At 37.3% G+C, this 13,412-nt stretch overlaps 1 protein-coding gene across 3 annotated transcripts in view; it reads right to left on the bottom strand.

The window, feature by feature from the left end:
- The window catches only part of LOC110455354 (attractin-like protein 1), a 50,876-nt gene extending 45,107 nt beyond the window's left edge, over positions 1-5,769 (bottom strand). For all 3 annotated transcript variants that reach the window (XM_021505439.1, XM_021505437.1, XM_021505438.1), the window contains exon 1: positions 5,504-5,769. In XM_021505439.1, coding sequence (XP_021361114.1) covers positions 5,504-5,742 — 239 coding nt within the window. In that variant the 5' untranslated portion in view covers positions 5,743-5,769. The remainder of the gene's footprint in view (positions 1-5,503) is intronic.
- Positions 5,770-13,412: the final 7,643 nt, after the last annotated feature.

The raw sequence follows: 13,412 nt of genomic DNA, 5'->3' as shown, positions 1-13,412 counted from the left end.
TACTCTATCTATATAGAGGCCAGGGGGGTACAGTGTACTCTATATCTATATAGAGGCCATGGTGGTACAGTGTACTCTATCTATATGATGCAGGGTTGTACAGAGTACTCTATATCTCTATCTATATAGAGGCCAGGGTGGGACAGTGTACTCTATCTATATATAGGGGCCAGGGTGGGACAGTGTACTCTATCTATATATAGGGGCCAGGGTGGGACAGTGTACTCTATCTATATATAGGGGCCAGGGTGGTACAAAGTACTCTATCTATATAGATGTCAGGGTTGTACAGTGTACTCTATCTATGTAGAGGCCAGGGTGGTACAGTGTACTCTCTATCTATATTGGGGCCAGGGTGGTACAGAGCACTCTATATCTATATTGGGGCCAGGGCGGTACAGAGTACTCTATATCTATATAGGGGCCAGGGTGGTACAGCCTACTCTATATATATAGGGGTCAGGGTGGTACAAAATACTCTATCTATATAGAGGCCAGGGAGGTACAGTGTACTCTATCTATATAGATAGAGGCCAGGGTGGTACGGAGTACTCTATCTATATAGTGGCCAGGGGGGGACATGTACAGCATACTCTATCTATATAGTGGCCAGGGGGGTACATGTACAGCATACTCTATCTATATAGTGGCCAGGGTGGTACATGTACAGCATACTCTATCTATATAGTGGCCAGGGGGGTACAGTGTACTCTATATCTATATAGTGGCCAGGGTGGTACATGTACAGCATACTCTATCTATATAGTGGCCAGGGTTGTACAGCGTACTCTATCTATATAGGGGCCAGGCTGGTGCAGTGTACTCTATCTATATAGAGGCCAGGGGGGTACAGTGTACTCTATCTATATGATGCAGGGTTGTACAGAGTACTCTATATCTCTATCTATATAGAGGCCAGGGTGGGACAGTGTACTCTATCTATATATAGGGGCCAGGGTGGGACAGTGTACTCTATCCATGTAGGGGCCAGGGTTGTACAGTGTACTCTATATCTATATTGGGGCCAGGGAGGTACAGAGTACTCTATATCTATATCTATATAGAGGCCAGGGTGGTACAGCGTACTCTATCTATATAGAGGCCAGGGAGGTACAGTGTACTCTATCTATATAGTAGCCAGGGTTGTACAGTGTACTCTATCGATGTAGGGGCCAGGGTGGTACAGTGCACTCTATGCATGTTGGACCAGGGTGGTACAGTGTACTCTATCCATATAGGGGCCAGGGTGGTACAGTGTACTTATATAGAGCTCGAGGCCAGGGTTTTCCAGTGTACTCTATCTATATAGAGGCCAGGGAGGTACAGTGTACTCTATCTATATAGTAGCCAGGGTTGTACAGTGTACTCTATCGATGTAGGGGCCAGGGTGGTACAGTGCACTCTATGCATGTTGGACCAGGGTGGTACAGTGTACTCTATCTATGTAGGGGCCAGGGTGGTACAGTGTACTCTATCTATATAGAGGCCAGGGTGGTACAGTGTACTCTATATCTATATTGGGGCCAGGGTGGTACAGAGTACTCTATATCTATATTGGGGCCAGGGCGGTACAGTGTACTCTATCTATATAGGGGCCCGGGGGGTACAGTGTACTCTATCTATATAGAGGCCAGTGTGGTACAGCGTACTCTATCTATATAGAGGCCAGTGTTGTACAGTGTACTCTATCTATATAGTGGCTAGGGTTGTACAGTGTAGTCTATCTATATAGAGGCCAGGGTTGTACAGTGTACTATATCTATATAGAGGCCAGGGTTGTACAGTGTACTATATCTATATAGAGGCCAGGGTGGTACAGTGTACTCTATCTATATAGAGGCCAGGGTGGTACAGTGTACTTTATCTATATAGAGGCCAGGGTGGTACAGCGTATTCTATCTATATAGTGGCCAGGGTTGTACAGTGTACTCTATCTATATTGGGGCCAGGGTTGTACAGTGTACTCTATATCTATATTGGGGCCAGGGGTGTACAGTGTACTCTATCTATATTGGGGCCAGGGTTGTACAGTGTACTCTATCTATATAAAGGCCAGGGTGGTACAGAGAACTAATACAAAGGGCAATCAAATATGTTCATTGAATTGATACACTAGTGACTATATAGTGGCCAGGGTGGTACAGCGTACTCTATCTATATAGAGGCCAGGGTTGTACACTGTACTCTATCTATATAGAGGCCAGGTTTGTACAGTGTACTCTATCTATATAGAGGCCAGGGTGGTACAGAGAACTAATACAAAGGGAAATCAAATATGTTCATTGAATTGATACACTAGTGACTTTTATCATTAATCCTGTGATCAATTCTGCCTGATCTACTGCATCACTTGTTCTTTAATGTCGAAATAATATGAGTGGTAAAATGAAAATATCTATTCAGATATTATCTGCTCTTAATTGCTTAATTAGGTACTATACCAAGTTCAAAATAATTGATTCATAAACATAGAATTATGTTATAAAATAAATTCACACTTTAAAGGGTGCACACAGTACATCAAAACAACCTTATTAGCTTGGCTACAGGGATTACTCTTTAACAAAGCAGAAGCAGATATACCTGACCAGAAAATATTGGATAGCGCACATGGATTTGATCCACTATATATACAGTTAAAAATAAATGTTTTCCCCTGCTTTATCATGATGAAAATGTACAATAATAAGAGACAGTGATGTCACCATATACAATGTACATATATATATGTAACACTTATATAGACTGTGTGCTGGTCGCCTGGCAACTGCCTCACCTTTACAGCTGATTATGATTACTTATAATACCTGGTATAGCACCCAGGTCCCACCCTCCCTACACAGGTGTGACATGTTGTGCATTACCTATAGCTAGATAGTCATAGGGACCATATGTATTACAGGTTTGTTTTGTTTGTTTGTTTGATTTTGTTTAACGTCCTATTAACAGCTAAGGGCATTTAAGGACGGCCTCCCCTGTGTGCAAGATGCATGCGTGTAGTGTATGTGTGTGTATTTTGGGAGGCTGCGATATGTTCGTGTTTGTCTCCTTGTGATAGCGCGGAACTGATGCCGACTTTATAGTGCTACCTCACTGAAACATACTGCCGAAGACACCCAGCAGGACGCCCCACCCAGTCACATTATACTGACAACGGGCGAACCAGTCGTCCCACTCCTAATTTGCTGAGCGTTAAGCAGGAGTAGAAACTACCATTTTTAAAGACTTTGGTATGTCTCGATTACAGGTAACATGAATGATGATGTTATAAAAAAAAATGTACTAATGTTAACTGTTACAAGTTAGCTATAGCGGAATAATCTTTTATTGGAGTGGGTTGTTGGGATAAGTATTTTATGCCTAAATTGAAGTATTCATCCAGAGAGGATTTTTATGAAGAATTAACATTTTATATAGCACTTGTACAGGTGTAGATTTTACAGGTACAAGCATATACGTACATGTATGCAAGTGTACATTTATTATTGATATAATGGTTAAGGCAGTGGTTTTGTTACCTAAATTTAAAACAGCCTATTCCTTTATAAATTGGGAAAATATAACATTATTTGTACGGAAATTGAGAATATATTCCTCAGTTTTATTGTTATTTTGGAAAAATAAAGCACTTTTTAGTTAGGGGAAACAGCCTGTATTTGGTAGTAAAACCGAGCAAAAAAATTATGGTTAGGGTACTGGACAGGTACGTATCACGATCCTATATACAGATGTACACTGTACAGGCATGCATACAGGTGTATACTGCACAGGTATTATACAGATGTACACTGTACAGGTGTACACTATACAGGTAATTATATATATAACCTATATACAAGCATATACTGTACAGGTGATTATACAGGTATGTATATATACAGATGTACACTATACAGGTAACCTATATATGCAGATGTACACTGCACAGGTAACATTAAGACAGGTGTATGCTGTACAGGTAACATCTATACAGGTGTACACAGTACAGATAATATATATGTATACAGGTGTATACTGTACAGGTAACCTACATATCAGATTACAAACACTGTACATAGGTTATATAATAATTAACACTTTTTATCATTAACAACATTTAAATTGATAATTATTACTTAAAAAGACATATTTATATTAGGGCAAAACAACTCTGGGCAAAATGGATCTAGAGTGAATTAAACATCGTGATTTAAAAAGTAAGTGATTATATTATATTATATTTACATTCTGTATGCTTAGACCCATTGACAAAAATTACATTAATAAATGCATAACGCAGGTGTTCATAGAATCTCAGCACGTGGGAACTGATAGTAACCTGATCACACTGCGTAGTAATACACTACAAAAACTACTCACTCGGAACGACCGACCTAGATGCTTAATTCTTACAACTTAAAATATTATTGAACTGTTCTTTGTGAAATATCCACGTATTCACGTGTCCTGTGCTACAAATAAACATTGAATATGGAACTAAAGCTTGCTGTGTTATTGTTGTTGACGGTTGCTAAGATCTCTCACGATAGTGTCACATTGCCCCGCGAAAAAACACTGTTCTCGCCGCTGCGTTGCACCCGTGTATAAGCAGGAACAACCCCTGTATATTTGTTTTATTCGTTGTTATATCGATCCACTGAAAGGATTCGTCAATGTAAATATAAGGAATGATATTTATTTTTTCAACATTTTTGAAGGCAAAACAACAATTGGTTTATGGACATATTGAATGAATCGCGATAGCGATTCATGTAAAACATGTCCAAAAACCCATTGTTGTTATTACCTCATAAATGTTGAAAAAATAAAAATCATTCCTTAAGTAATTGTTCTTTGTCATTTATTTTTTTAAATGTTTTGTGTCATATTGTCTCATTCCGTAGTTTGTATCTTGCATTCTTTATTTTTGAAGATATCATATACATACAGTTTTATCATATATTATGTCATTTATGACATCACTGTTGCCTTATATTAATTCTTGCAAAAATTAAAGCACCAGTTAATTATAAAATACCTGTGATTTTTGGGACAGTGTACAGGATTCTTGCCTTTCCTCTGGCAACCATCAACATTTTGAGGATTCATTTTAACTCTTGGTAATAAAATCGGGCCTTTCAACACAATGTGAAATTATTCAATAGTGTACTTATCGACATTGCATAGGTGTAGCTTAAATAGTTCTTGTACGTGTATACGTATTGGACAACAGGGGCACGGTTCTATTTATATATGCACGGTTCAATTTATATCTGAGGCCTCCTTGTTTACCATACATAATTGGTAAACAATGAGGCCTCAGATATAAATTGAACCGTGCCCCTGTGATTGGACTCCTCATATTTACAATGACAACAACTTCGCGCGTGACAGTACCACGCTTACCTGTATCAACATCATTTTTACGCAGGATTTGAATAACCTTTTAAATAAATGACAGTGACAATAATATGTCAGTATCGTTATCAGGATATGAAATAATGTAAGATAAATACAAACGTACAGAACTCTCCCAGAACAGTGATCACAGTTGTCGCCTTTCCAGCCGTAATTGCATCGACAGGTGCCATTTACACAACTTCCTTCTACACATTGAATACCATCACAGGTCACAGATTCAGATAAAGCTCGAGAACAAATGTTTGAGAATATTCCTATCCACACGAGACACATCAAAAATGTCAGATTTACTTTCTTTCTGGCTGAATAGCCTCTAGACTTCATTTTTGGTCTGTCAGCCATGGTTGATAAATATAACACTTCCGTACTTTAACGACTGTACCGGATATTCAACTTCGGCCTTTTCCGTACGTGCTTACTAATTTCCGTATCCAGATCTAGAATCGTAAGGTTTAGTCCGGATTCCAAATGATCGCATTTGCCACTTCAACATTTTGATCTATAGAAATATATTAACACTTAAAAAATCGCAAAGATGTTGTTTAAAAGAACAAAAATTAGTTATGAACTGTACAATTACATTAATAATTATAGTTCTTCATCAATAGTTAATCAGGTACATAATTTGATGCTAAGTGTGACTAGCCTAAAACTGACAATCCCGTTTTATTAGTTTAATTTATGAGGCGGAGATCTCCTCTTCGTCCTCCCATAAAAAAAATCAAAATGAGAAATTGAAAAAGGAATATAGCAATTTGCTGCATCTTATACTGATTCATACGGAGCAGGAAATGCCGATGATAGCGTCTTCTCGCTTTTGCAGGTAACCTGTTGTGATTTGTTTGTGCGAAAGGTCATTAAAATAAGTATGGTAAAAGAAAAAAAAAAAGAGTTGCTAAATAATATAAGCCTATATATCTACTAAATTAAGGTGATTTTTTCCGAGTTCCTTACATTGAGGTATCTTATTTGTAAAGCGAGAAGACAGTCTCATCGGTATTCCCTGCTCCGTAGCAGTATGTGGCACCCTAATAATTAAGTTTAGCAAATTCAAAAGGTCCCCGGGGCCTGTGCTCCAACCTACTTAATTAGTGTCGCCCACCAGAGGTGTACGACAGGGTTCACTATTTTATCAAAATAGTTATCTATGTTGTACGCTATATTGTTTAAAGTAAGATCTGCTGTAAATTATGAGCTCAATAAGTACCTCATGTAGCTTAAATCTTAAACACGAAAAATGCTAATATTTTCATGTTGACCGCACTTCCAGTTCTCCTTCACCAAAAATACATTTTTTAATATATTATGTTGAGAGAGTATTTGAACATTTCAGAAAAATCGGGAACTGGTAAAGTTGTCATCTTAAGGCCAAATTGTAGTAAGGTTTATCAAAAAATATAAAAAATATAAATATATATTTATGTTAATTTTGAGCTCAGTAACATTTGTTGATGTCTCCAAAAATATGCAATCTGTTCAAGCTAAATTTTTAGCATTTTTATGTATATTTTTAGCTATTTCAAATCTTTACGAAAGTGTAATACACATGCAATGGGTATTATTTGGCACATTATGTTGGCTGAATATAGTGAACATTTAAAAAAATGTTGTAGCATCTAAATTTATCATGCAGTCATGATGCGAACAAGTTTGCCAATAACAGGACATTTGAAGGTTTTTTTCGTCAACAAAATCCACTTCTTTAAACGTCATTGGTTTGCCTCCACAACCCAATGAGTTTTGATACATTGGCGATGTGCATTCGCCTTGGATGCATCTACTTGTGATTTCTTAGCGAGAAGGAAGGATGGCATTTAAAAATTATACCCCGACTCGTTTTTATTGGTTTGGTTTGGTTTTATTTTGTTTAACGTCCTATTAACAGCTACGGTAATTTAAGGACGTGCCTCCATGTGTGTAGTGTATGCGTGCTTGCGTGTGTGTGCCGGAGGCAGTGTATGTCGGTGTGCTTGCCTTCTTGTGATAGCGCGGATCTGATGCCGACTTTATAGTGCTACTTCACTGAAACACCATGCCGAATGCACCCAGCACAGGATTCCGCTCGGTCACATTATACTGACAACGGGTGAACCAGTTTTTGCCATTCCCCAAAATTCTGAACGTTAAGCAGGGAATAACAACTACTATTTTAAGGCCTTTGGTATGGCCCAGCCTGGGGGCAAAACCCATTACCTTCCTCACCTCGGCGAACGCTTAACGTTAAAGCCAAAACTGAGGTATTGCCAAGCGAGGCACCAGGGGAAAAGGTTATTAGAAGTAGAAAGGAATATAAATATCCCAAATATTGCAATGGGTGCAGCAGAGATATTTTGATCGCTTTGGGGACACAAAAGTAAATCACACATTAGTCGCCTCTTACGATACATGCAGTGGGTAACAGCAGGTGTATGCTTTTCTCGATCCCCGACCTGCAGGGATGACTCGGCTATATAATATCGAGAACTTTCCTTAAACCAGGATCGACGATGACATTGTAAAATTCAAAGTCAAGACGTGAGGAGGTTAAAGTTGTCAATAATCAATTTAGTAAAGTGATGCATCATCGATGCTTCCATAATATGATTAATATCTGACAGTAATAAGCTTGTGAAAATATCTGGAAAATGAGGCTGTGGAAAAGAAATTTAAGGGTTTCAAAAAAGTTGTCAAATAACTCATCCAGTAGAGATTATTTCACCGAATCAAAAATATGGTTTTAATCAGATTATTATTGTGAGGCTCAAATTGTATACTTAACAATCTTGAATTGACAGAAATAATAACATGTTTCCCCAAGGAGTTTTTCGTTTGTATTTCAACGGTCAAACAGTTGTTCGATTTTATTTTATGATGAAGGATATATTTGTTCTATAATAGTGCAATTATTGCGAGGAACTATTAAAGTACAAACTTTAAAAGCCATGCTTTTGGGATAAATAAACATGATGCAATTTTAACCAAAATAAAAAAATAAAAAATAAAAAATAGGGTTGTGGTCGGGTTGAATTGCATGTTCCATTTTTTGTTGATATTGTATGTGTTTGGGATTCAGAAATTATGCATTTTGCATCATCAACCAAGCTATACACCACGATATACTGAACAAGTCAACGGTAACCATTGCATCCGTTATAATTGCCCCACGATAGACTGAACAAGTCAACGGTAACCGTTGCACCGTTATAACTGCCCCACAATACACTGAACAAGTCAACGGTAACCATTGCATCCGTTATAACTGCCCCACGATACACTGAACATGTCAACGGTACACTGAACAAGTCAACGGTAACCATTGCATCCGTTATAACTGCCCCACGATACACTGAACATGTCAACGGTACACTGAACAAGTCAACGGTAACCATTACATCCGTTATAACTGCCCCACGATACACTGAACAGGTCAACGGTAACCATTGCACCGTTATAACGGCCCCACAATACACTGAACAAGTCAACGGTAACCATTACACCGATATAACTGCCCCACAATACACTGAACAAGTCACCGGTAACCATTGCATCCGTTATAACTGCCCCACAATACACTGAACAAGTCAACGGTAACCATTGCACCGTTATAACTGCCCCACAATACACTGAACAAGTCAACGGTAACCATTGCACCGTTTTAACTGCCCCACAATACACTGAACAAGTCAACGGTAACCATTGCATCCGTTATAACTGCCCCACGATTCACTGAACAAGTCAACGGTAACCATTGCATCCGTTATAACAGCCCCACGATACACTGAACAGGTCAACGGTAAACATTGCATCCGTTATAACTGCCCCACGATATACTGAACAAGTCAACGGTACCCATTGCACCGTTATAACTGCCCCACGATACACTGAACAAGTCAACGGTAACCATTGCATCCGTTATAACAGCCCCACGATACACTGAACAGGTCAACGGTAACCATTGCATCCGTTATAACTGCCCCACGATATACTGAACAAGTCAACCGTAACCATTGCATCCATTATAACTGCCCCACGATTCACTGAACAAGTCAACGGTAACCATTGCATCCGTTATAACTGCCCCACGATTCACTGAACAAGTCAACGGAAACCATTGCATCCGTTATAACTGCCCCACGATATACTGAACAAGTCAACCGTAACCATTGCATCCGTTATAACTGCCCCACGATACACTGAACAAGTCAACGGTAACTATTGCACCGTAATAACTGCCCCACGATACACTGAACAGGTCAACGGTAACCATTGAACCGTTATAACTGCCCCACGATATACTGAACAAGTCAACGGTAACCATTGCACAGTTATAACTGCCCCACGATACACTGAACAAGTCAACGGTAACCATTGCCCCGTTATAACTGCCCCACGATACACTGAACAAGACAACGTTAACCATTGCATCTGTTATAACTGCCCCACGATATACTGAACAAGTAAACGGTAACCATTGCATCCGTTATAACTGCCCCACGATACACTGAACAGGTCAACGGTAACCATTGCATCCGTTATTACTGCCCAACGATATACTGAACAAGTCAACGGTAACCATTGCATCCGTTATAACTGCCCCACGATACACTGAACAAGTCAACGTTAACCATTGCATCTGTTATAACTGCCCCACGATATACTGAACAAGTCAACGGTAACCATTGCATCCGTTATAACTGCCCCACGATACACTGAACAAGTTAACGGTAACCATTGAACCGTTATAACTGCCCCACGATACACTGAACAAGTCAACGGTAACCATTGCATCCGTTATAACTGCCACGTAGAGTCCCACTCAAGCGTATTTTGGACATGAAGTATTCTCCTTACTATATAGAAGATGAGGCATCAAACATTCACAATTCCTGTATTGTTAACATTTCTTTTGTAATGTTACGGTCCCGTGCGTCGGGAGTTTTCATTGGTCGAATTTTCTTGTTTTCTTTTTTCATTTCTATTTTCAGACATTTTAATCTCGAACAACTACGATTTTGAAAATGCAAGTCAACATGTGATTTTTATGGAATATTTCTAGTGAAAATGGTAATTCTACATTTTAACTTGCTGGTACTCATTGCCTTAATACAAATTATACCAAAAAAAATTTCTTGTTGATGAAAAAATAGTAAGTGTATGGTAAGTTCGGTTACTGTACGTTGGAAACTTTAAAAAAAAACCCACCTCTTTTTGTAAGGATAATTTCCGTTACTCGTTAGTGATATTAGGACATCACCTACTGTACTGTCATAAAGTTTATAATTCACAGCTATTTTGTATCAAGGAAAACTGTTTTAAATAACTTCTTTCTGGAGAAATTCGACGGTCGTCAACATGACCTAATGTAGGATTTCACCCTTGAAAAGATATGAAAAGATAAACATGTTTTTTTTCCCGAGAGAAAGACAGCCTACACGCGCTGTGACGTCATGACATTTGTCGCCAGACAAGGTTACTTGCAATGATTCAACTGTCATTGATTATGTGTTATTATCTTCAGATCTGTTCAAGCTAGTTAAGAAATTCAAAGTTATTGATTTCAACCCATTAATATCAGATGTCCATTGTAGTATTGAACTCGTCTTACATGGAATTGATAATGAAAATAACAGCCACGGTAACCCCAGCTCTAATAGCATGTCTTATGTCAAATGGAACTGTGAGAAAAGCAATATATTTGTAGACGTAATAAAAAACGATAATGAAGATGGTGTAAACAAAATTAGTGATACATTAAAACAACTCCATGATACACCCGTGGACCAAATTAATAAAACCGAATTTAACGACATTGTGAGTCGAATAGGTAACCTCTTCACAAGGTCAGCGTTCGGTAAAAGATATCCAGACATGCGCAAGAGTAATAAATGTACAACTAATAAACCATGGTATACTGGGAAATGTAGAAAACTGAGAAATGAGTTTCACTTGGCCAAGAGTAAGTATAAATTAGTGAAAAATCAAATAAACAAAAAAGCCCTGAAAAATAAGAGTAAACAGTATGGAAAAGAATGAATAGGTGTTTTAAGGAATATCAGCATAAAATGGAAAGGGATATCAGGGAATCTGCAAATAGTAATCCCAAAACAGTATGGAATGTATTAGATAAATTATCTGGTAAAGCTAAATCTAATAAAGCTGACATACCAATAAATGAACTTTTTGAGTATTTCAAAAAGCTGAACAATTCAAATGATGACCGGGACGATGATAACATATATATTCCCGAACAAGAAAATAATACTTTTTACCAAATACTAGACGAAGATATTTCAGAGGAAGAGATTAAACATGCGGTAAATAATTTAAAACATAATAAAGCATGTGGAAATGATGACATTTTAAATGAGCATATCAAGAGTACATTATCTAACTTTATGCCGTTATATACAATGTTATTTAACAGTATACTAAATACTGGATTAGTCCCAGACTCTTGGACAATTGGAATAATTAAGCCTATTTATAAAAATAAAGGAGAAACTTGCGACCCGGACAACTATAGAGCTATTACTCTAGTGTCTTGCTTGGGGAAAGTGTTTACTCATATCATCAATGATAGATTAACCAAATTAGCTGATGAAATTAACCTAATTTCTCCCTCTCAGGCAGGGTTTACAAAAGGTTACTCGACGACTGAAAATATTTTTATATTACACTCATTAATAAACACATATTTTGCCCAAGGGGGAACATTTATACTGTACATTTATTGATTTTCGAAAAGCGTTCGACACTGTTTGGCGAGCGGGACTATGGCAAAAGATGTTAAAAAGTAACATAAATGGAAAAGCTTTTAAGGTTATCCAAAACTTATATTTTAACACCAAGTCATGTGTTAAAAACGGAAATGAAATTTCGGAATTTTTCGTTTGCAATGTCGGATTAAAACAGGGGGAAAATTTATCCCCTTTTTTTCCTATACCTGATTGATCTTGACGATTTTTTAATCCAAAATGATGTTGCATATCTTAATGATGTAGAAAGACTTTGTCAAATTAACATTGGAATGTATCTTAAACTATTTGTAATACTATATGCGGATGATACTGTGTTAATGGCTGATACACCGGAAGGGTTACAGCATGCCATGAGTGTGTTTCAAAACTATTGTAGTTGGAAGTTAACTATTAATGTACAGAAAACGAAAGTCGTTATCTTTGAAAAAAGAAAACGTAGACAACAATATGTGTTAAATTGAATGAAGAAAATATCGAAGTCCAAAATTCTTATTCATATCTGGGCATATTATTTAATAGCAATGGTACATTTAGTAAAGCAAAAACAAAAATAACTGAACAAGCTAAAAAGGCACTATATGCATTGTACAAGAAAATAAGAAATATTCCATTGTCTGTTGATTTGCAACTTAAGTTATTTGATTCTCTTGTTTCACCAATCCTATTGTATGCTTGTGAGATATGGGGATTCGAAAACACTAGTACCATAGAAAAAATTGCATTTGCAATTTTGTAAAAGAATCATGAATGTGAAAAATTCTACTCCGAATTACATGATTTATGGAGAAACCGGAAGATATCCTCTGGAAGTAGAAATCAAGACAAGAATGATCATGTTCTGGTTTAAGTTGTTAACTGGCGGGAGCAAGATATCTAGTCTGATATACAAAATGACATATGTTTCACAATCAAATGAACAAATGCATTTTAAATGGAATAATTACATAAAAAATATATTAAACAAGTTAGGTTTTAGCAATTTGTGGATTTTTCAAAATACTTGTACTATGAATAGAAATCATTTCAAAGCTGTAGTTAAACAGCGGTTAAAAGATCAATTTATACAGAAATGGTTCCAAGAGATAGAAAACTCTTCTCGTGGTAAATTCTACTCCATATTTAAGACAAACTTTCAGTATGAATCATATCTAACAAAACTTAATGAAAAAGATAGGAAAATTATTTGTAAATTCCGCACGTCTAATCTAAATTTCCCAATAGAGACTGGACGCTGGAATGCAACTCAAAAATCAGATAGAATATGCCCTTTGTGTC

Source organism: Mizuhopecten yessoensis, unplaced genomic scaffold, assembly GCF_002113885.1.
Source record: "Mizuhopecten yessoensis strain PY_sf001 unplaced genomic scaffold, ASM211388v2 scaffold8213, whole genome shotgun sequence".
NCBI lineage: Eukaryota > Metazoa > Mollusca > Bivalvia > Pectinida > Pectinidae > Mizuhopecten > Mizuhopecten yessoensis.
The sequence above is the reverse complement of the archived record's forward strand: the minus strand, read 5'-3'. Positions and strand labels throughout refer to the sequence as shown.